The following is a 23,652-nucleotide window of genomic DNA, read 5'->3' as shown; positions in this document are numbered from 1 at the left end:
CTTATCCATAGAAACCTTTTTATGAGTCTTATGAAGAAAAGGAGGCTTCCCAGCTTTTAACAGACAAAGTGAAAAAGTATGTAGAGGCTAAACCCACTCCCATAGCACTAAGGAGCTTTGGCAATGAGTGTGGTCACAGGACAGGCACTACTACTTCTGAGGAGCTGAACTGATTGCACACAACCCCTGCCAGCCAAAAGAGAGGCCCATTTCCAGAGAGCTGTAACTATCATGGACAATCACATACTGCCTGCTTATTTCTTCTATTATAAATCTCCTGGACTTCCCTCAGCAGAAAATTTGTCCTACTCAAGCAACTAGATCCCTTGCATGGCTAGATTAAGGGGATGCAAGGTGTTAAAATATCCCTTGCTGTGTTCCAGCACTTATCCCTAAGCAAGCAAAATGGATTACATCCAAAGGACATACTGATGCTAATTACACTTCCAGGAAAGTTTCCTTATCATCTCACTGCCCCTGCACTGAACTGTATTAAATGTTTAACAATTTTCCCCATTTTGGATACCAGACTGGTTCAAACTGCTAGAAGACTTCAGGAAAAGGTTTTCTTCATCTTAGAAATTTCCAGTGACGTTTTGCAACAGTCATGTTCTTACAAAGCAATGCTTAATTTAAACTACAACCCTTTGGTGCTGGTCTGCAGCACCATAAGAAGTTTGGAAGGATTTTTTTATGGCTCAAGGCTAGAATCATGTTTTATGATCCTTCTCTAAATCACTACTTTCTGCTGTAGAACTCTATTTTTAACTGGGAAAGGTCTTCAGGAGAGACAGGGAGAAGGAAAACCACTGTCTATTAGTCCTGATGACCTAAAGCAGTATTGTAGATCATCTGTTCCTATCTGAGAAACAGAAGCTGCCTTTGTCACCTATTTACAAACAGGTTTGTCCCTCATGCTTACAGGGACAGGAGAGGAAATACAAGAAGAATGTAGCTGCAGTATAGGTGCAGACATCCTGCTTCACTCTGCCTTGAGCAGTCTAAGTTGAGAGCCATCTTGACCTAGCCCTGCCTTTCACAGGCATTCATGTCATTCCACAGTGCTGCAGAGCAAAGCCCAAATTTCTTCCTCAGAGCTGACATTGATATGCATATGCCTGAGCCTGGACAAAGGATTTGAGGAAATTTTTGATGGCTGGGTCAATTATAAAATCCATGCTTAAATATCTTCTTCATGGGCAGAATGTGTACAGGACCAGCACATCCACAAAATTAGTGCTGTAATTTTGAGGGCAGGCTAGAGAAATAACAAACACAGGGAAAGACAGCTACACTTGCCTGGTGGGTGTTGCTGCCTGGATTATGTATGGAATGGAACTGTTTCATGTGCAGTCGGACCCTGGCAATATCCCTGAGGGACCGGAAGATACCATCCACGGCATCTATGGCTTTCTGAGATGTCAGGTTCAGTGACGAGTCACAGCCTAAAGAAATAAAGAAACACACAGCTGAGTGAGTGAAAAATGTTCATGTGTTTTGATAATAAACAGTAGGAAAAGGGTAACTGGGAGGAAATTTTAAATTATTTTTATTGTATTATATTCTGGAAACTCGGGGGAGTTAGGCAGCATGTCCTCAGCATGGCACAAGTCTCTGCAGATAAGCAAGAAGGCAAAAATTCTGGACAGCTGGTAAAGTGAAGAGTGTCCCTGTTTGTAACCTCAATCACACAGCATTTTCATCAGCACAGAGGACGTTTTGCTCTTCACAGCCAACAGGAAGTTCCATGCTAGTGGACCCCAAAGAAGAGCCCCCTGTTATGTGGGATGGAACCAGCTGGTTTGCTGGTCTGCTTGGGTAAACAGCCATGAAGAAGGGAACTGCTCCTCCCTGGCCAGCAGCCTGATCACTCCAAATACATTTCCTACCTTTGTGACAAGAAAAATGGAAGAGTCTGTGCTAAATACAGCAGAAAGGTCAGACAGACTTTGGAAAGAGCTGCATTATCACAAAAAAGCTCCTGTCCCTCAAAGTGGCAGAGTTATTACCTCTAAAGTATTTTTCCAAAGCACTTCTTCTAAGGTATAATGCTTATCTTCCACTAAGGCTAAATTCCAATTACAGGACCACCTAAAATGTCCCTCTGGATTGCCAGACAGGGCATTGGAAAAAAGAATGTCTTAGTCTTGGCTCCATCCCCCTCCCCATACGACCTATATTGCACAGAAGAATTGAAATAAATGCTTTCTTGACTCCAGTGCTGATGAGAATTAGCCAAGTGAGAGGTAAGTGGGTCACCTGATATTTTTATTGCCTTGTCAACACAGTTCTACTCCTCTTGACATCTCTGCCTGCCTCTCTGCTTGCTTGACTCTTCATCCTTGTGGCAGAAAATCCATCATAAAATAACTCTTCTTGCCACATGCTCACACCAACACACTCCCTCCTGCTTATTGCTGTTGTCCTCTCCAGGGATGCTGCTGTAGTGGCTTCTGAGTCCATCCTCCAGTTCAGAAACCAATCCTGCACCAGCAAACCTCTATGTCCATGCAGAATCCTGCTGAGAGGACAAGGTCTCCCTGCAGGTCCAGCTTGCACTGTGCTGCACCCTGGGAGCCTGGCACTGAAAACAGGCATCCAGACTGTCAAGAAGGCACCTGGATTTTGGGGTAGGAGATCCCTGAACAAACTTTCTATGCAACTGACAAAGGACAGAATCCTTATGTACTTAAAAAAATCAATAAATAGGTGGTAAGTTCAAAATGTACAGGGAATATTTGACATTGAATCTGAATTACTTTCATACCTTCGTGTTCCACACAGTAAAAACTATACACAATATAAACACATACACACACATACACTTCTAGAGCTCTGAAACTGTTCCTACATGATGGTGATTAGACACTGAGCTATCAGTTGCTGAATATCGTTTGTTGAGGAGAGGTGTGGGAGCACTGGAGCACTGGGCTGTGCTCAGCTGTGCCTTCCAGTAAAACCAGAAGTGTATCAAGAGGAGCACTGGAGCATGGAGGGGCCAATGTCCATTTCCAGTGTCCAGGTCAGAGTGCTGTGCTGGACCCACTTTGGGATCCCAAGGTGGCACTGGAAGATGAAGATTCAGTCTGGCTGTTTATGGCTGGCCTGACAGAGGGAAGAGAGGTGTACTTTCAAATTTCTCTAAAATTGTGACTTCCTTGGGACTTTCCATCAAGAAATATAATGTCTGAGGAACCAGGGATATCTATTTCCAGCCTGACATCCAGTACCTCTTTTTTTTAATGTAAATGAAAAAATAAGTTTTCTTAACAATCCCTTATTGATCAAATCAAAATCTCTGAAGGCTTCTGTCTACCTGTTGCTCTAGGGTTATAGAGGGGAGCCAGGTTTCTTTCCAGCCTGGAGAACAACAGAAGCTTGTTTTTCCAAGTGGCAGGCAACTACTAATCACCTCCCATTCACACCTTCCCTGCAAATGGGGCTCTGCAGCATATGGAGAGCAGAACACAGTCCCTCTTTGCTCGCTTCAAGCTCCCAAGAAATCTGCCCCTTTTACAGCAGTGAAGAGGTGGAATACATTAGCTGCTGCACAGCTCATGTACTAATTAAAACAAAACTTCCTGTTACTGTTTTTTCTTGGGAAGTTAAATGCCATTTGGAGAGCATGCTGAATGAATTCTTTTGAATCCCAAGCTCTATTATACATGGGAAAAGGCATTTAAATAAAATTTTGGGATTTCCCGTTGGACTTGAAGAAGCCCAGTTGTGGAGAAAAAGGAAATCACCACTAACCTGCAGAGGACTCAAGATTTTAAAGAACATAGTCTAGTTCTGCAGTGAAGAAAATGAGTCTGTTGGGAACTGCATTCAGTGCCTACCAGGATGAGACTTATGAACTTTTTCATGAGACAAAGTACATCTCCTCTTAAGCAACACATCTGCATAACCACTATTTCCACAATTAATCCATTTTCACACGAAGTTTGAAAAAAGGAGAATGAATGGAGATGCTGTTTTCTGCAGTACTGAGTGACCCAGGAACCAAACAGGACCAGCTTTTCTACTGATTTCTGAAACTGGAAGGAAAATGCTCTAAGAAAAGGACATGGCACTGTGAACCCATAATAGAGATTCATAATTAAAGAGCAGCATGTGATTGATTATCCTCCCTCTACCTCCAAAATGTAACAAATGAGAATTTCAGACCTGAGTTTGAGGAAACCTTTCACTGTTCTTAGTCTCTTTTGGTACACATAAACAAACTTGTTCTTTCTCTAAAGCAGTATGAAAATTATCAACATTTTTGGAAGGACTTTGATAATTCAGAGACATCACTAGGCCTATGATTCTTACAAAGTTGAAAGTTTAGGAAAGCTGAAAGTTTACCACTCCACTCTGTTTTATTGGTATTAACATCAGCTCTCTCCACATTAGGCTCTCTCTATAACCCTTTTACAGAAATAAACCAATGCAAACCCTGCAAACCCTGGAACAGAGCCAGTAGAATAACCAAGCCATTTCAGAGGCACACATTGAATCATGGGCTAAAACAGCAAACTTGCACTCTGAGGGAGAGAAAATCCAGCATCAGGATTTCATTATGCAGGATTTCATTATTTTCTAGATATGCAAAGTTAATATGCTTGTCAGCAAAAGACAGAAGAACAAAAGAGATAAAGGGTTCCTTGAAGGTTAGAACTGAAAATACAGCACTGTGATATCAAATTAATTAAAATCTTCTATTTTTATACTTTATGTGATAGCATAGGAACGTGGGCCCTTCTTTCTCTAGTAGATAAATCTAAGGATCTACATATGCACATCCAGAGCCATATATTTTACAATAGTTTTGGTATATTTGTGCATTAAGATCTTATATGCAAAATAAATTACAAATGTGTACAGTGACACAGATCATTGCTGGTTTTTGCAGGATAAAAAAAGTGTAAAACCCAAAACTAGGATGTAATTTGTATAATTCTCCTGTCACTTTTCTTCCCCATGGATTCTGCCACACATTTGAATCTTTATTCTTCCATCTGATTTGTACTGAATTGTCTGATACTCTCTGATACATCTAAGAAGTGAAGCTGCTAAGTGAGCGTGACACTGTGGGACAAGGAAGGACAGGCCAGAACACAAGACATCTGTCATTTCCCTATGGTTACACTAGCAGAAGGTGAAAAATTGTAATTGATTCCCTTCTAGTTTGGGGGAATTCAGAAGAAAGGTGTGTTCTACAGCCCTTGAGTGAAGAGAGTGTCCAGAAGGGGCAGACACAGTGGTGCCTGTGACAGCTTCCCTGCAGCACATCCATCCCCAGGGCTGGAGAGGCTCCTGCTCTGTGCTCACTGTGTCCTCTGCATCCCCAGCCAGAGCATGCGTGGTGCTGGATGGACAGCCAGGTCCACACCTATCAACTTTGTGGCCCTCCTATGCACTTGTTTCAACAGTTCCATATCCTTCTTATGTTGGGGATCCCAGAACTGGATGCAGCACTCCAGGAGGGAGTGCTGCCACAAGAGCAGAGCAGAAGGGGAGAATCACCTCCTTCAACCTGCTGGCCAGCTCCTCTTGATGCAGCCCAGAATTTGGACTGCCAATGCCAGCAGGCAGAAAAGATAGGGAGCAGGAGGAAAGAACAGAATAGGAGCATATGAGAAAAACATTAGAAAAGGGGGGGGGGGGAAATGCACACAATATCAAAAACCAAAGCTCTGTGCTTCTATAAATTTAATTTATGATCTGATTGGCACACAGAGAGTGAAAACAACGATGTGTTTTGGGGCAGTCACCAGCACAATGCAGTGCAAGTGATGGTATGGACCTGGTGTCTATGACAGGAGGGGAGTGAGTCTGATCCACTTCCAAGGAAACCATGGAGGGCAGCATTGTGACCGACAAAGATGCAATTTGTAGTTTTATTCTCATCACAACAAACATCTCCCATCTGAAAGAAAAGCCCAGGATATTTTTTTTAAGAGTAAACTAAATTTAGAATACTGTATCTCTGCTTCAGCTTTTAAATACGCATCCACACTCAGCACTCAGGGCTGAGCATCCAGGGATTGCACATGTATGTTTCCAAGGGCATTTGAGCACATTATCTGATCTTTATTACATAAGGACACATCCTGCAAGCTCTGGAGTTCCCTGAAGAACATTGTGCTTGGAATTGTTGTTTTTGACATCAAGTCTTTGAACCCTCTTCTGGAAACTGCTCTTTGGTGTACAAGGGACACACAGACCATGTGGATAAGAACTTTGCTGGATCTAAAGCTGCACATGAAAAAATCTGGCCACTAACATGCATGATTAAATATGGATTTAAGAGCTACCTTAGGAGAGTAATTTTTTTTTTTTTTTTAATTTTGGCCTTAATATCTGTCATTTGGATATTTCGATTCTACAGGAATATTTTATTGCCTTCTTCTTGCCAAAATCCAACAGCACAACTTGTAATATCAACTTTTATGAAGCACTGCAAGCTTGGTACTGCTGATTCTCATGTTACATGAAATTAAACCTGTCAATTCAGTGAACAATTACAGAGAAAAACTACAGAACTTACTACAATAAATTACATTAATTAATTGCAGGAGGAATTCAAGTTAGGCTCAGATGTGCTTTCTGAAGGAAATTAATGCAACAAATTCATTCGGGAACCACTCAGTTGCTCCCTCAAGCTGCCTATATCTTAATTAAAGACCACAGATGCTAATAAAGCTATGGTAAATGCTCTGTAAGTCCAGTAAGGCCTCCCAATGATGTTCTTGCAAGAACTCAGTAAAACTCCAGGTTTTACTAAACAATATAGAGCTTTATGAGCATACCACCCTAGGACCCATATGATCAAAAATCCTTGCTCAGTCTTTTGCAAATTATTCTCAGATACCCTCTTTTTGTCTTCAGAGTAGTGGCTGCACTGTGGCAAGGACTGATTTCTATTCCCATCAAGGACGTCCTTTCCATTCAGGTGGGGCATTAGCCAATAACTTCCAGTGATGATATGAAGTTTCACCCTCGGATCTGCTGCCTCCCACCTTGTCCACAAGGAACTCCAAGAGGAGCCACGTATGTGAAGGACAAAGGATGAAGGATGAGGTTTCTGTCCAGGCAGCAGAAGGTGAGGCAGTCAGGACTACCAGTACTGGTTCTTCTGCACAGCTGCCTTGACCAGAAGTCCACACAAGCATGGGAGTCTAGATGCTTTACCCTTTTGGATTCAGAGGGGAATGTCCGGAAAACGAGATCTGTAAGGGTCCTTATTTTTTAAAAAACCTTTTCTTCTTTATGTTGATTTAAATGAATCCTACTTTTAAAACAGTAACAAAGTAAAATAAGTATGTCAGTATTTTTATTTGATTTTTTCAGTACTTTCTTTCTTGGACAATGAAAATGAATACAATCAGTGTTTTTAGCGTTCACAGTCCAATTTGTTTGTGTATTCCTCAAACTGCCAAATCAGGCTTGCTGATTGGACATAATTGGTAAATGCTTCCTTCTGAAAACAATGGCTAGACCTAGAATTTGTAAAAATGCAGGAAACAGTTTTAACTCAGGATCTAAGAATGATGATAATGGAGAAGTGTCCAAGAGACATTTTCTTTCCCAGTTTAAGTTCTGAGCCAAACTCACAGGACTCTCAGTATCCATAAACTAGTGTAGGCACCTTTATACAATAATGTAAATATATAAAAACATAAGACCACAATTAAAACTAATTACTGTAATCGATTTATCAGCTACTGAAATAAAATAATATTTTTAACAGCAGGACAAAAATAATCACATTCTAATGCTATGTATCTTTTCCAAAAGGCCTCTTCACCCAGCATACTGTAGCACAGGTGAAAAGCCACCTGAAAACTGACAAAGACAATGGGCACCTAGGTTGCATTTAATGGGCAATATTTAATGACAGAAAAAAAAGAGACTAGAATAATTGCAATTTAGACTTAGCTACATCAGATACTGCTACTGCCTAAATAAAAACCTAACTCCAGGCTCAGTTCAGAGCAGGTTTGCTGAGGGAGTTATGACTTACTGTGGCCTGCTGAGCACAAGCTGATGAGAAGAGAAAAAGTCAAGTGGCACATCTCCCAGGGGCTACAGCCATTAGGAGGAAGAAGGAAGACTTCCCTTTTTTTCTACACTACCAAGAACCTCCTAAATCATTAGAGGGAACAATTTTCTACCTGGCAGATTGCAAAAGACCTTCTCTTGTCCTTCCATCAGTAGTGCAAGAACCATGACATGCTGTGCCTCTGCAAATGTAGCCCAAAGCTGATTAGGGCGTACGAAACCATTTACGATGCTGAAAAGCAGAGAAATGTGGCTTGTGATGCTCTGCTGGAGACCTAGAGACCAGGGGCTGTACTGGGCAAGGACCAAATTATACTTTTTTTTGTTCCTGATGCTGCTTCTCCTGAAAATAGACATTAACACTTTGGACACTGAAGTGGAATATGGGGCTAAAACAGGGTAAGGGCAGAACAACTGTTCTTTCACCCTGTAAGTGAGGATAATTGTATAACAACTAGTGTAACAACTTCCAGAGAAAAGCCAGGAATACTTATGGTAAAGGGCTTAATTGCATAACATAAAAAAAAAAAAAAAACAAACAAAAACAACCCAAACCTTTTTAACCCAGAATACTGAAAGCAACAGCCAAAATTCTCCACAGTGAAATCAGAAATTCTACTTTAATGGCAATCTGCCACACTGCAAGTCACACATGACCAAGGACAAAAGGACTAAGAACTGGAACACTGAAAATTTCTGCATTCACACTGCAACAGCACTTGTTCCTCACTGGAGCTGTTTTGTCCTGCCACTGTCAGTGGTACCATGCACACAAAGAACAGGCCACATTCTCTCTGGTGTCCCAGCCTTGCTGGGGGGTGCCTCCAGCAAGGAGCTGAGGCTGTAGGAGAGCTGCAAAGAAGCCATGCATGAGTCCTTCATGGGCTTCATAGGGCTGGTCACATGTGCCAGGGTTGAATCCAGGGCACAGAGTCCCTGCTCTGCAGACAGACAAGAAGTTACACTGGAAGACAGCCCTCTCAATTCTTTCCATCACAACCAAGAGAGATCATGGCAGGGAGCTTGTGTGGTTGAATCCATGCACAGCATCTACTCTGTGCTACCAGCTCAACTGTGTTGTATGCTGTGCATGAAACAGACCCTCTGGAGACAAACCCCTGTCTCTGGCACTTGATCTACTGAATAAATGACCTAATATGAAATGACTGTGTTTCAGATGTTTCTCTGAAGAATACACAGAGAAAAACTGCCACTGTTGGTACAGATATTCATCTATTTGTAAAGCACAACGTTGTGCATGTGGGCTTGGGATGCATGAGTCAATTTTTGAAGCTATGAATCATGAACAATTTAATTTTAGTATAAAAGCAACATGTATTATCTGTTACCTACCAGAGTCTGATACTAAAATGGTTTGCATTTAGGTGAAAAGGTAAATGATAACTTAGCCTACAGTATAGGTGATTATGTTATTTGGAATAAGCATTATGTCTCTGATGAGATTAGGAAAACCATGTTTTGCAGAGGCATTTGCTCTTCATGAATCTCATGGAAAAATTTAAGCAAAACCCATATTGCATTTGGAGTCACAAAAGAAACAGGGGAGGTTTTTGCCGATTTCTCTCTCTAGCTTTGGTTTAAATGGTTGTATTTTTCATCACCTGCTGTAAAACTATTTCATTTGAAATTGTGGTTGTAGTACTATCTCAAAAGATAACTCTTCTTGTTTTGGGAATATGTCATATGTGATTGAGGATAACATCCTATAAAAAGTACCTTCACAGACTTTTTTAGTTTTATTTAAGTATAAATTATTTAAAAGTCCTCCTACGTTCATCTATGCTCATAACCCACTGAAACTGCACTGCCCTTTGCAGAGATCATAAATACACAGCTCAATCCAAACATTTCAGCCTATGGATGAACAAGAAAAGAAAAGGCAAGCAAGTAAAAAGCCTGGGAGAATGAGAATAAAGCAATAAGAAATGCAAGTTAGAAAGAAAGAACTGCATGAATTATCCCACTTTCTGTTAATTTTTAACTTGAAACTACTTTATACAAGAGACAAGACAGACAGAAGCACACTTTGGATGAAAAGCAAAATGAAAGAAGTGAGACTGTGGAAAGGATCTGAAGAGAAGGAACCCTGCTATGGGAAGATGGACCAATGCAGTGCTATTTTTTCCAAAAGAATGAACAACACAACCATGTGCCAAGCCACCCCTTCCTCTGAGTACATGAGGGTTGAAGCTGCCCTAAGACACAGCAGATCCCCAACTATGAATAACACAAAATTATACAATCAATGCTCATTTTATTCTTCTTCTTGTCTGTTAATTAGAAACCACACTGTAGTGCAGATGGCAAGTATCAGTCAATGAAGAAAATTATCAGCAGTACAAATCTCAAGTGCATGTAGGAGTATTCTGGACTATTAAGTGGAATGAACTCATATTCATAAAACAGATAATTCATAATATGTGCAATAGATTAAAAAAAGATGCTGGCAGAGGTCTCAATTTAACAGAAAATGTAAACACACATTCAACTTAGAAGGTGTGACAGGATGAAGTTAGGGCAGTGGTTAAACGCCTTGTTGAGTTACTTTCTGGTTTAAATTCAGAGTTAATTGTGCTATTTTAATTGACAAACAATTGAATGGCTTGTGGAGTTGGTCTAAAGTGTTTCTTAAGCACACAAGAAATAGCATTTTTTGTCTTTAAAACCAATTGAAAATGTTGTGCATGTTAGTGAAACACAGCTTTTAACAGAGGTTTGAAGAAACAAGTAACTGACAGAAAATGCCTGAGATCTGTAGTCATTTCCATTTAGTATAAATTGTTAATGTTTTCAGGAAAAAGAAATAATGAAAAACACTAGTCATCTTATAGTCAAGTTTCAACACCTGCTTATTTATTGTTGCCAAAAGAATAAGGATAACTTGATTTATGTTCCAAGTATGTGGCAGAAGCACAGGGATTTTTTGCTTTGAATTGTGCCTGCCTAAAAATGAAAGAAGACTTGCAATTTCAGAATTAACTGGGGTTTTTTTTGGTTGTTGATGTTGTTTAGGAGACAAAGACATTACTAAGTGCAAAGCTGACGGGCTGACAGCAGAAGTTTAATCATGAGGCTGGTTTGTGGCAGCTGAATGCTGTTTGCTATCCCGGGACTGGGCAGGTGCAGGGTGCTCACACAATGAAAACTATCTAGCTACAATAAAAATATTAATATATAATATATCTAAGCTAATAGGCACTCAAATGATCAGTAGACATAGATTCACTTCCATGGATATGTAATGAAGCCTGTGGAGGAGAGGAGACTCCTTAGGCTCCTGCCATAACCACGTTTCATTTCAGATAGGGAAAATACTAATTCTGATCTGATGAGTTTCCATGGAGGCACACTTCTGAACAACAGAAGGCCGCCATCAAAACCTTTCCTGTGCCACTGCCACTTGATGGACATTTTTCAGTTATTCCTTCTTCTTCCTCCTGTTATAAGGAGACCCCCCCCCCCACCCAGAAACACAGAGGGAGATACAGAGGACATGCACAGCAGAGCAGCTGAGCTCAGTGCTGCCACCAGAGCAGCCTCCAAGTGCATCATTTCCCCCTCCCCACAGCCATGTGCAGCCAGCCATGGGGCTGGGCAGCAGCCAATGGCAGCTCAGGATTGAATCACCCCGGAGTAAGAAAGTGTTTACATTTTCAAGCAATGAAAAATATTAATGAGGAAGCTTGCCCATATTCTTTATTACTATGGGGTTTTTTTGTCAGGTAAGAAGGGCTGCTTACTGCAGATTCTGTGCCACCTTACAGTCTTGGCCAACATCATGGTGATGTTCTAGATCACTTTAGTTAAGTTTTTACCAACCTCAGATGTAAAATTCTGACAGCCTCCATTATCTGCGATGTAATAATATCTTATTTTCCTCATATTTGTGACATACCTTAATTTTTTTTTTAACAGATTTTTATTTTTACACCAAAGAGTTAGAAGTTAAGCTATTTTATAAAGCATCTGAACAAGACACTGTTTCCTTGCACAGGTATTTTGTCTCTTCGCTGGGCCAGAACAGCCCCAATAACTGGACAAAACCTGAGAGTAGAGCCTGGAAATCATTACACAGTGATCTTTATGCTGGAGGGAGATGGCAGAAAACAGCACCATGCTCAAGCTCCTTGGTTGAGCTCAGTCTCTGCTGCAATACAGCAACACACCATTTTCAGCTCCCAGGAAAAACACTGACTCACAAGGATGATACCTCATCCAAACCTACCGGGTTTGCCCATTGCAAGACTGGAATGCTGCATTTTCTGGGCACACTGGTTCTGCATTCAGTTCCTGAGCTGAAGGGACCCACCCCAGATGTCACCAAGCAGAGCACACAGCAAGGAAAGATTGCTCTGCATTAGGTATAACATCATGTTTGAGCTTCTACTGCAATGTCCCGGTCTTGAATTGTTCTGTCACAGCTCACTGTAACTCTCTGCACTCCCAATTAGAAATTCAATTAGGCCATTTGTTGCTCTTGCAGAACAGCATTAGCACTTTTATGTTGATTATTTGCCATTAAAAAATATGCTAAAGTGGGATTAATCTCTAAGAATTAGCCATCTTAAAAACAGAAACCTGGTCCATCCTCATTATCCCATCCCACAAAATCTCCTGGAAAGGCCAATCTGTTTGCACTGACTAGAGGTGGACTTTCTAGTTTCACCTGCTAACATCAAACTCTGTGAAATAATTCCCACTTTCAACTAAAGGGCCAAATCATTGACATGGAATAAGCTAGAGCAGTACAAATCTGAGATAAGAAAAAAGAAAAAGTATTAATCTGTAGACTAAAAGCACTATGACAAGCATAAAGAGGCATGTGTTGTTCATCTCGAACACAGCTATTAATAGATGCTACCGTCAGCCCCCAGCACATTCAAAGTCAGAAACGCTAACTCTGCAGATATAAATAAACTGTCCTACTTTCTGCTTCCACCAGCACTACAGAAAGGAAGAAGGACAGAGATACTAGCTAGAATATACCTTGTCCTGTGAATGATAAATGTAATATGATCCATTTGTGAGGAGTCTTTAATATATATAATGCTTGCTTAATTTATTTGAGCTTTATTACATGGCCTTTTTCAAAGCTTCTCCAGAGTGCTGATCACAAAATTCAGGGTCTGGCCTTCACAAAGATTACCTCAACCAACTCTTGTAGAAAAAGGGAAACAAGACACAGCAGAATGAAGCAGAAAAGCAGTAGGATACAAAACTCCAATACACAGAGCCAAAATGGACATAGGTTGGCTTAAAAATATGAGCATGTTTTTGCAGAGATAGCTAGAAAAAACATATTTGCAGTTGTAAGTTGAGCAAATTTGATATGAGTCACAGTGGCTGTAAACATGCAACCCCCACAGAGCTGTTTGCAAATTGTTTCTCTCCATATATCCACTTGGTTCAATTGAAGGCTGAATAACTGAGTAACTGCAGAACACCAAATATAGCACATGAATGTAAGGGAAGAGGAAAAATTATACAGGAACCAACAGTCTTGCCTTTCAAACAGGCACAAAGTTCAATCAGACTTTGAAAAGAAAAACTAAGTGTGAAAAAGGAATGAGGAAGTGGGACAAAAGCTGACTAATGCAGGTGACAACCTAGCTTGCCGTACCCGTATTCTGGGTGAGATAACTGAATGTTCAGCTGACAGAAGTCTGGTAGATGATTATCTGATTTCAGTTAAACATTTGATACAATGCCACCTGGAGAATTAGTTTGGAGTGAAGAGATGGGACTTCATAAAAGAGTTGGAAGGACAGAAGCAGAGACAGCAATGGCCTGGGTTGCACAGAATCTTAGCAATGTTCCTTAAGGATTTGTCTTACTGTGTTTATTGATGACTTTTGCACAAAAACTAGGAGTGTTGATGACAAAGTAGTAGTAATATTGCTAAAGGTAGTAGAAGCCGAAATATTGTACAAGATACAAGTTCTGAAGAACCATAAATGAGACAAAAGAGACCAATACAGCAATACAAAATGAGGTAAATCTCACCCAGGCCATCAACTTAGTGGGCAATAATAGAAAATCTCTCCAGCTGTGACTCTGTGATCAACAAGAAGAGAAGAATCTGGGTGGCATTAGTTGATTCAAGGATGACTCTGGGCTACCAGCACTGCATGAGACATGCAAAACTCATCAGATAATATACTTCCTGTAAATACACAAGATATGCTAGTTCTGTCCTAAAAATGGTAGAACTACAACAGAAACAATTCTGGTCACTAGTGCTTGAATTCAAACTGCAACAGACTTAAAACAGATGTCTAAGGATAACTACAGAAATAAGAAAACATTTTTATCTGAAAAAAATGGGGCTTGTTCAGTTCAGCAACAGGAAAACTGAAGATAAATAAGCTAGAAAGTTGAATGAAGTATCCAACCACTAAAGGAGTCTTTGTGTGAAATTAGCTTAATACATCTGGAAATAAAAGCAGTTTCAAGATGGATTTTGATACATTTATAAGTGAGCTTACACAATATATTTGCCTTGGAAGAAGCAAGGGGTCTGGTTTGGTGGTGAGAGAAGCACCTCCTTACCCTGTCTTTCCACATACACCCCTGATCATTCTGAAAAATTTTTTGTATTTCAGAGATTTAATATTACATCAAGGAGAAAAACCATGCAATTGCTCAAACTCTCTATAAATGTTCTCATAAATGCTAATGTAGGATTTTGACTATTAAAAGTGCAGCAACGTCTGGCAGCCTTTTTGAAAGCCTGCTCAGTCTAGCTGCAGGCTGCCAGTGACCAATTTCACCAGGCACATTTTTCTGCCCTGACAAATGGCTCAGTAGATAGCTATGGGACAGCCTGTCTGAGAGGTTTACAACCCACTAATGATGAAGTGCTCAAAGCTGGGAATCAGTCTCTAATAGAAATGAAAATATTTCTCCCCACAGAAAGTTATTACAGTTCTCCTTCCTTCTCTCAAAACATAAATGTTGAGTAAGTTGTCTAGCCATTGGAAAAGCCTAGTAGGAATAGTAAAGCCATCAGGAAAAACAGCTCTTTAACTTTCCTAATAAACCAAGCTGCTTCTGCACTGAAATGTGGAAAGGTCATCCGAGAGGCAAAGCAATGAAATAGTCAAGGCTGAAAGGAAAACAGGCAGAGGAAAACACTTCAAATTGGTGTTATGTGATACGTTTCTAAAAGGCAGGAGAAGCAAGAGGTTTTGTGGTGTACATGGGATTCTGTAGAATGTGCAATTTATTCTTGCAGGGAAGGACTTGTATCACATATTTCTGAGTAGCATGGCAAGGCAGACTTCACTTCCTCACTATTTAGAAAGCTTAGCTGAGGAGAGAAGGATGAAGCAGGGGATATATCTGTTAAAAAGTATATTTTAAACAACTCCTGCTGCCTGTACTCCAGAGAACAGGGAGGTGGCATTTAGCAACTGCCTGGTTCTACAGCCAGAGACATGCATTTCCTTGCTCCTCTGTAAGTCTGGGCAAGCTGTAAACCCCAAAAAGATCATTGCTCACACATGCTCTGCTAAGCCTTGCTGGATTTTCACCATTAAGATGTCTAAGGATGCTCTTGCCAAACATACTCCAGTCTTTCACAGGACATAGTGCTAACAGAACAGTCCATCCATCACTCCTAAAGTGCAGTAAGCTGTGATCTGTTACTTCCCAGCTCCTAACTGTGATCAGACAGCTAAAGATGTGTTATTCTCAAAAAACACTGTGAGCCTGGCACATTTCCTGGGCTTTGCCCAGACCAAGGCTGCTCACCCACTGCACTGGGGTTATACCCACTGCTTCAGAAAGGAGCAGGCTACTAATGACACCCAGGCAATGATGAGGCTGTGTCTAAAGTCCATATAGGAAATGAGTTATAGAAAGATAGTTTCTGCTTTTTTTTGGTTTTTTTTAATGTTTAGTAAGCTGTTAAACTACAGAGGAATTTAACAAAAAGCAACTATACTTACCAATAAATCTATTTATTTTGTTAAACCTATTCCTTGCCAGGTTAGCTCCACAAAATTCAGCATCCTGTTTTTATAGAAGACTCAGGAAAAAGACATTCATACTTGAGATGCCTAAAGGGCTCCAATCACGCTCTTCATATTTACTAAGAATGTAAACAAAATGACATGACCTCAGTAGGAATAACTTACTCCATACTTTTCACAAAAGGCAATAAACATATGGAAGGAATTACAGAAAGGGAGTCAGTAAAAAATACTAGTTCATCAGAGAAATTGTTTGCATTATAAAAAAGTGACAAAAAATAGGTAAGCACATAAAATGGGTGAAGTGCAAGGAAGAGTACTCTTTTCTTTAGGAAAATGTTTCTTGATGTTCTTGCTGAAGTTTCAAGAGCAGCTGCAGCAAGAATGTAAAAGCAGATGTCAGGAAGCAACAGTCTGTGTGTCATATGCAAGGAAGGAATTCTATCAGGTTTGTTTTAGGGAGCATTAAAATGCTATAATGGGCAAAAAAAATCACAAAAAGCATTTAAAAGCAAGATGATTATAAATGTAGAAATTGCTAGAAATATGGGAGCTAATATGAGGTTTATTATGAAGTGCAGTTTAGGAATCAGAGGTGGTGTACCTAAGAATACTTGGCAGCAAGCGCTGAGGAGGAGATCAGGAAGGACTGGGCATTTTCTGCTGCTTGGAGATCCTGCTCAATGTGAGACGTTTCTCTGGAACTGTCCCATGGACCTGAACTGATGCCCTCAAGATGGAGAAAGCTGGACTAATCAGAACCAAAAATACTGTGTAAGCTACAAGCAACACAGTCTGGAAGGTCCAAATCCTCATGGTTCTGTGCACCTTTCAGCTCTTTGGATTTTGCAGAAGACTGAGTAACATAGAGCTAGACTTTCAGCTCAAAAGGAATATACTTGGGGAGGATACATTGAACACTACTAGATGAAACCTCAGAAGACTGAGCAGCTGAGGGACATCACAAACTTGGTTTCTCATTGGAGAAACTAATTAGGTTTAGCAGACAATCTTTTTACTAGCTTGTATGTAAGTGTTGCTTTTACATCTTTATGAGGAACAAATCCACACAAAGTTACTGCAAAAGCACTATTTGAAAATGACATCATCAGAGCAACATTAAAAGGAAATTAGCAATAAATTTGGGAAGAAGATTTAAGAACCAAAGGCTCCAAGAGTATTAGTCACTGTTTAAACACAAATTAATTAGTCTCTAAATACTGCACTAATCTGCTCTGCAAATATGGCTTAAAAACTGTTTTAGAAAGGCTCCTTTGGCTAATGGAGAGGTGGGAGACAAGGACCTTGACTTCTAGAGAAGCACTCTGGAGATCTCTGCGTGGCTCAAGTGTCTTTCTTCAGGCAACCACTGATTTTAACAGGAGCCTATTCAAAAAGAACTGTGATTCAAGTGACCTGAGTTGATAGACTCTTTTTAATTTTATAGACATCTGCAAATTAGAACACCAAAGTTAGCTTAGTCAAAATAAAAGCCAACAACTGAACTGGCACATAGAATAGCCTGGATCTTCCTGGGATGCTGAGAGTCATAAGAAAACTTGTGATGCTGCTGCTGCTTTAGGTTTTTCTGCTTTTAAAATGTTAAATGTGTTAAAATCAGAGTTTATTATTCACTTGCTACACTGTGTGTAGCTTCTACAGCCACCGCATTTACTTCACAAACTGAGAAGACCATCTGCAAACACTGCATATTTGTTACAAATAGGATTTGTTACAGGATTTTCACTGCTTAAACCTCTGTGAAGTATTAAAATACTTTAAGAAATGAAGTGTATGGGCTGCATTCTACTTGCAGTGAAAATGCATTTCATCCCTTGCTTCAGCAGGAGAAACACTGAAGCAAAACTGAGCTTCAATGAAAATTGCATTATAGCTGAATTAATAAAAGTCAGAGATGCTGGAAGTGTATTTTACACAGAGCATATTTTCAGCTAGGAATCAAAAATGTTTTGATAGATGTCAGCACGATAGGTGGCCAGATAAATTAAATCTTTCCATCTCGAAGCACTAAATTTAACTTGTTTTTCTTAAGAGAACTACTGGCATGACAGCCTGCTGTATGGGTGGAGAACATGCATGCACAGGGCATGCCAGAGCTGGTTGCTTGGTGCTGCACCCTGAATAACTGATGAAGCCTCTTTGCATCAGTGGCTTCAGCCTGGCCCACTTCAACAGGTAGACAGATGTATTCAACCAATGGATCATACATCTAATATCAGATCAGTGATAAACATACACTAAAATAGGCAGTGGGTCAAAGTCTTCTGAAGAGCACGCCTGCATCCCTCTGGATCATTTAGGAGAGATAGTCCAATGATAATACACAGTTATAATCTGTATTTATATATATTATATTTAGTTATAATAAACTCTGGTCTATATTTTAAAGGTGAGATTTCTTCCTTTCACTTTAAGATATTTCCATTATAAGATGATGGGGAAATTATTTCTGTTTTCATTAGTCTATTATTATGTAAGCAAGAGAAAGAAAAGACAGGCCAATAAAATGCACTAGCATTAAAGTCCTCTACAGTGTATATGGTATGCAAAATCACTGCTTTAATAATTTCAGTTCATAGTTTTATACATAAGACACTGTAGACTGAAACAGAGACTGAAGTTTAATTTGCCAACAAATTCTGAAGCTCAACAGGCAGACTCACACTTTCTTCACAGCTGGAACCACTTCTCAGCAGTGACAGCCTTTTGGTCTTCACCTCCAGGTTGTATCTTAGCCCTCCAGTAAGTGCAACAACTGTTCAGCAATCCAGTGACTTAAAAAAACCCCCACTGAACACATTTTAATCATATCTTTAGCAGTTTGCAGCTACAGGTAAGAGAAGTGTACTTGTGTGGTGTGATCAGACAGCTCTTGGGAAAGTACAAGTAAAGGCTGTTTGGTCACTGCTTTGGTACAGGCAGCCTATTCAGGCTTTCTCTAAGTCTCCTTCTCTCCTTCCTCTCCTTTCTCTAAAGAAATCCCTTTGGTAATTCAATACTGCAATACCCTTCGAATCAAAGGAGTTAAGCCAATTGCTCTGACAGACATCTAGGAGATTCCCCACCCTAAGGACGAAAGAATGAATTTTAGCACAAGTCAGCGTGAAAAAGCTACTTCAAAGAAACAGCAATACAACCCACAATTCTATAAACTACTTCAAATGATCCCTCTACACATTCATTAGACTGAAAAGGGGCATGCCATTGTATACAACCACTCCCAGCCTTAATGCTGCCTTCCAGCCTCTGAATGTTCAAGGCATGGCCTCAGGGAAAACAGAAAAATTTAGAAAGAAGCAGAAGATTTTTTTAAAGGTAGCTGTCTACCCAGTCATCCTCCCTTGGGTAATAGCATGAGTCTCATCAGCTTCTATTTGTTACTCAAAAAGTGCTCTTGCAACTGAGATGCTAACTGAAAAAAAAATTAGGAAGAACTAAGAATTGTGTGTTTAGTAATGTAGAAAAGTGCTAGAAGAGACCCCTTGTAGAAAGCTGGTGAACACACAGGCACAGGCAATTATCTGTTATTTGGTAGTGTCTCAGCACATATTCATTTGTGCTTTTAACCAATTAAAGGGCTTCTCAAGTCAAGAACTTAAATTTGTCAAATTGTGTTGCATCACTTCCATAGAGCTTTTTTTCCCTCCCCTTGAGGTGAAGTTTACTGATGCAGTATATCTAGCAGTAAATCTATTTAGGCTGGAAAAAGATCAGCACTGTGCATGCAGATTTTTTAGGCTTATAAATCTGGTAAGAGTGATTGGGATCAGTTTGATGATTCCCAATGTTTGAGCCTGAAGATTATAGAAATCAGATGAAGATAAGGCTTTTGTCATGTTCCTACAGAACTCACCCTCCAACAATGTTTCTTTCTAATATATTTACCAGCTCTATTATCTTTAAAAGAAAATACTTTATCCAAAACAAGTTTTACACTAAAAAAACTTACACTATTCAAACTCCAAGCCTAAGAATATCTAAAGTTCTAAAGATTACATATAAAATAAAAATCACACAACCAACTAGCCAAGATAGGACAGATATTTGGTGGTGGTGCCACTCCAGTTATCCATGCACGACTGTGCTTAAAGTCAGTTGTGTGTTCCCTTAAAAAATGCATGTAGACAAGCTGAGAAGTAATTCTGACTCACTTTCAGGAGTACCTTTATGGTACAGGCATTAAATTCCATTAGTTGCATCTGCATTAGATTTTAGTTTGGGTTAGGAATTTTGATCTTCTTCTAATTCCCATTTGCTGTGCTTTGATTTGCATTAGAGAGTAACCTAGGAGTGCATGAACAGAATTCCTTCTCACTAAAACTAAGCCAAAAATGCCCTCCAATGACTAATTCATATCACAGGACCAGACAAGAATGAGTCTCCAGCTCATCAAGCTGGATTCACAGCATGAGATGTGACAGTGTGTATGGAGAATAAGCAGAAGGGAAACAGAAAGTTACTTCACTCAAAGAGAAAATGCTATGATACACACACTGAGCTAAGTGATTTAATGAAAGAAAAGTAACATTAGCAGGCAGCAAAGATATGCAAAGCTGCAATGAAACCTTCTGCTGTTTGAAAAGCTCTAAAAATAACAAATGACTGTGCTGCTAAGTTCCATAAAAGATAATGGTGTGGAAGTAAACATTTCAGAATTGTTAGGATGAAAAAGGGAGGAGATTGTTAGAGATTGGAGAGATTGTTTCTGAAAAGGTAAAAAAAAGAATGAAAGGAAAAAATCTGAGTGAGTCTAGGTCACCCTTTTTCTAAAAGGATGTACAAAGCAAAGCAGACTTGTGCTCAAGGAATCACTAATGTCATTAAGGTCAGTCTTTAAACAGACCCTATATTTTTTGCTGTCATTTTGATTGAGCTCCTATCTACATCTTCTCTTAAAAAAAACCCCTAAAACAACAACAACTACAACAAAAACCCAAGGCAAATTCTTTTGCTTGCTTTTTATTTCTATGCACTTACTGTGTTTCATGTTTTCATTTAGCTATGTGAGTAGAAAAGACCCACCATCAGCTTATGAAGCTTGCAAAGTAAGCCAAGCAGCAAATGTATACTGGTTCAATGGAGTCCTTCTCTGCCCTGTGTCTATGGTTTGGGTCTTCAGAACTGGTACAACTGGGTTGAGACATGTGGAGCTAAGATGAACTCTCATGCTGACTTCTGTGTCAGTGATTGGCACATGGATGTTAGGAGGGGTTTAAGGAGCAGAAGTTTCTCTCTTCTTTGGACTGACAACTGCTTGTACAGCATCAGGTGGCATAGTGACCCCTAATAGGTCTGTGTTACCACAAATGATGATCAGGTCTTTTTTAACAGGTCCTTCAAACCAGGAAGTAGGAGGTAAATGCATCCTTCTTTGTTATGCTCATATAATGCTTCCCTATTCAAGAAATAAAGGGATCTTTAGGAAGATTTTGACACCTGAAACAATCTTTGAAGACTAAAAAAGGCTGTAGGTCAGCTGACCAATTTGTCTTATACCAGTCCCAGATGATTTCTGTGTCAAAAGACCAGACTGCCAAACCCCTACTTCCATTGATGAGTTGGCCTTGAGCTTTTAAAGCTGTGTTTCCATGCTTTTGTAGAGAGGAGAAAGGGATTTCCTCCTGTCTGGAGGATCACCTTCTTCCTTTGCCTTCAATCATCCCAGTCACCCTGTAAGACACGGGTTGTCTTGGTGGGGTGTCAGAGAAAGGCAAAGCTCAGCAGGTGAGCCTCCTTCCAGGAGAGGTGGAGGAATTAGGCTGGCAGGATGCACAGCAACACTGGACGCTTATTCATGTGCTCCTTGAGCTGTACATCATTGTGGAGACATTAGAGCACTGCTGTTCTGTGAAAGAATTGCACTAAAAGGCTCAACTTCTGTCCTGTGTCAGAGGGCAAAGCTGTCTCTCCTCACTTCATGGCACATGCTTGGAGTGCCTCTGGATTAAGTGGTGCCTCAGCACATTCCCCCTGCTCAGCCACACCACAAATCCCAACACATGCAGCTGGATGCAGTTCATGAACCCATGAAACTGATTCAATGCAGCTCAGGAAAGATACCTGAATACGTGTCTAATATCCCAGATTATCCTTAGCTGAATTAAAAATTGCTGTCTTGTTTTTTCTCAGCCCCGATAAAAAAATGGTCCTCTCTTACCACAACAAATAAACCCAATGTGTCAACATAAATAAATTCATCCTCCAGTTTCAGCCACTAAACAATTCTGAATTTAATTTACAGTGTGTCTATGATACAAAAACATTTATTTGAAAAAAGCAAATGGAGTTTTAAGAACTTCTCTCTTGTCACCGATGAGAACAAAACATGCCTCCTAAATGCCCGTATCCCTGCTCGCCCTATTTTGCTCTGACAGTCTGGGTGCTCAGACACTCCTATACTGCCCTCTCCTGTTCAAGCTTCACTCTGCTGGGTTTGGACAAAAAATAGGCAACTGGACGACCAAGCAAAGAACAGATTATTTTCTTTTCCTGTGAGGTAGGAAGAAATTAAGTTTTAATGCCAGCTGTCAAAACAAAGCTAGATTTGATTTTACAAATTTTAAGAAAGGATAGGAAATTATAAAGTGGATGGTAGGTAACAGCACAGACTGCACTGAGGACTGAAAGCAACTGCTTAACTGGATACAAAGCTTATTGTGATTTCTATTTGTTCCCCAATCTTTCACCTCTCCTGTGTCACTCCATTCTCAAGTTTAACCAGGGTCATCTAAAAGATGCTGCATGAGGGATACCCAGGCAACCACACACATTTCCTGATAACTCAGGGAATAGTGTCAGATTTATCATGCTCAGAACTGCAGCTCTCTAGTGAGAAATACACACGATAATAAAGCCTCTCGGGCTGCTCTTGCAAATTATATTTGTCATTAAAAAGATTTTTGGTATTCTAGGGCAAAGACTAAAAGCTGCCCAGGGTCTGCTGTTGCATACCCTCCAGTTCTCCAAGTGACAGAAATTAAAGTGTGGAGTCTCCAACCCCATATCCTTTTTCATAACTTCTTCAGGTTAATGGCAGTGAGAATTCAGACGATTCTTCTTAAATGCAGATTTTGTATTTACTACTGGCCAAAAGATACTACAAAGTCTTTTAACTACAGAAAAACTAATCTGTATTAGCAATTCCTCTCTGGAGGAATAAAAAGACTGTTTTTGTCAGTTGAGGACTGAAATACCCCAAGAGCCTTCGATTTCCCCACTGCTTTCCTAATGAGCACACTGACCTCTGCTGTCTTGTGAAAGAGCCTGTTTGGAACTGCAGCAAGGAGAATTCTCTGGCTTCCTCCTCTTGATCATTTCCCTGCCTTACCCGCTGAATGAACTAACTGCTTCTTATTGTTCTGTATGTAAAAGGAAGAGAGAATGCTTCTGGATGTCTGTCTGTCTCAGCAGTGGAAAATCTTGGAAACTCTGCTCTGGGTGGGCATCACCAGCATGTCCCAGAGGTGCTTTTATTGTCCTATGCTTTTTTATAAAGAGCGAAGTGTTGATCTGAAGGCTCCCTAAGTAAAGCAACGATTCACTTACTCTCCTCTAAGATATAGGGATTTTTTTTAATCAACTGCAACCATGT

General features: G+C 40.1%; 1 protein-coding gene across 1 annotated transcript in view; it reads right to left on the bottom strand.

Moving 5' to 3' along the window:
• SCFD2 (sec1 family domain containing 2) overlaps positions 1 to 23,652 on the bottom strand; it is a 183,932-nt gene that overhangs the window by 13,443 nt on the left and 146,837 nt on the right. Inside the window, exon 6 of the mRNA XM_066548432.1 lies at positions 1,300 to 1,445. Coding sequence (XP_066404529.1) covers positions 1,300 to 1,445 — 146 coding nt within the window. The remainder of the gene's footprint in view (positions 1 to 1,299; positions 1,446 to 23,652) is intronic.

Source organism: Molothrus aeneus, chromosome 4 (assembly GCF_037042795.1).
Source record: "Molothrus aeneus isolate 106 chromosome 4, BPBGC_Maene_1.0, whole genome shotgun sequence".
Taxonomy (NCBI): domain Eukaryota; kingdom Metazoa; phylum Chordata; class Aves; order Passeriformes; family Icteridae; genus Molothrus; species Molothrus aeneus.
The sequence above is the reverse complement of the archived record's forward strand: the minus strand, read 5'-3'. Positions and strand labels throughout refer to the sequence as shown.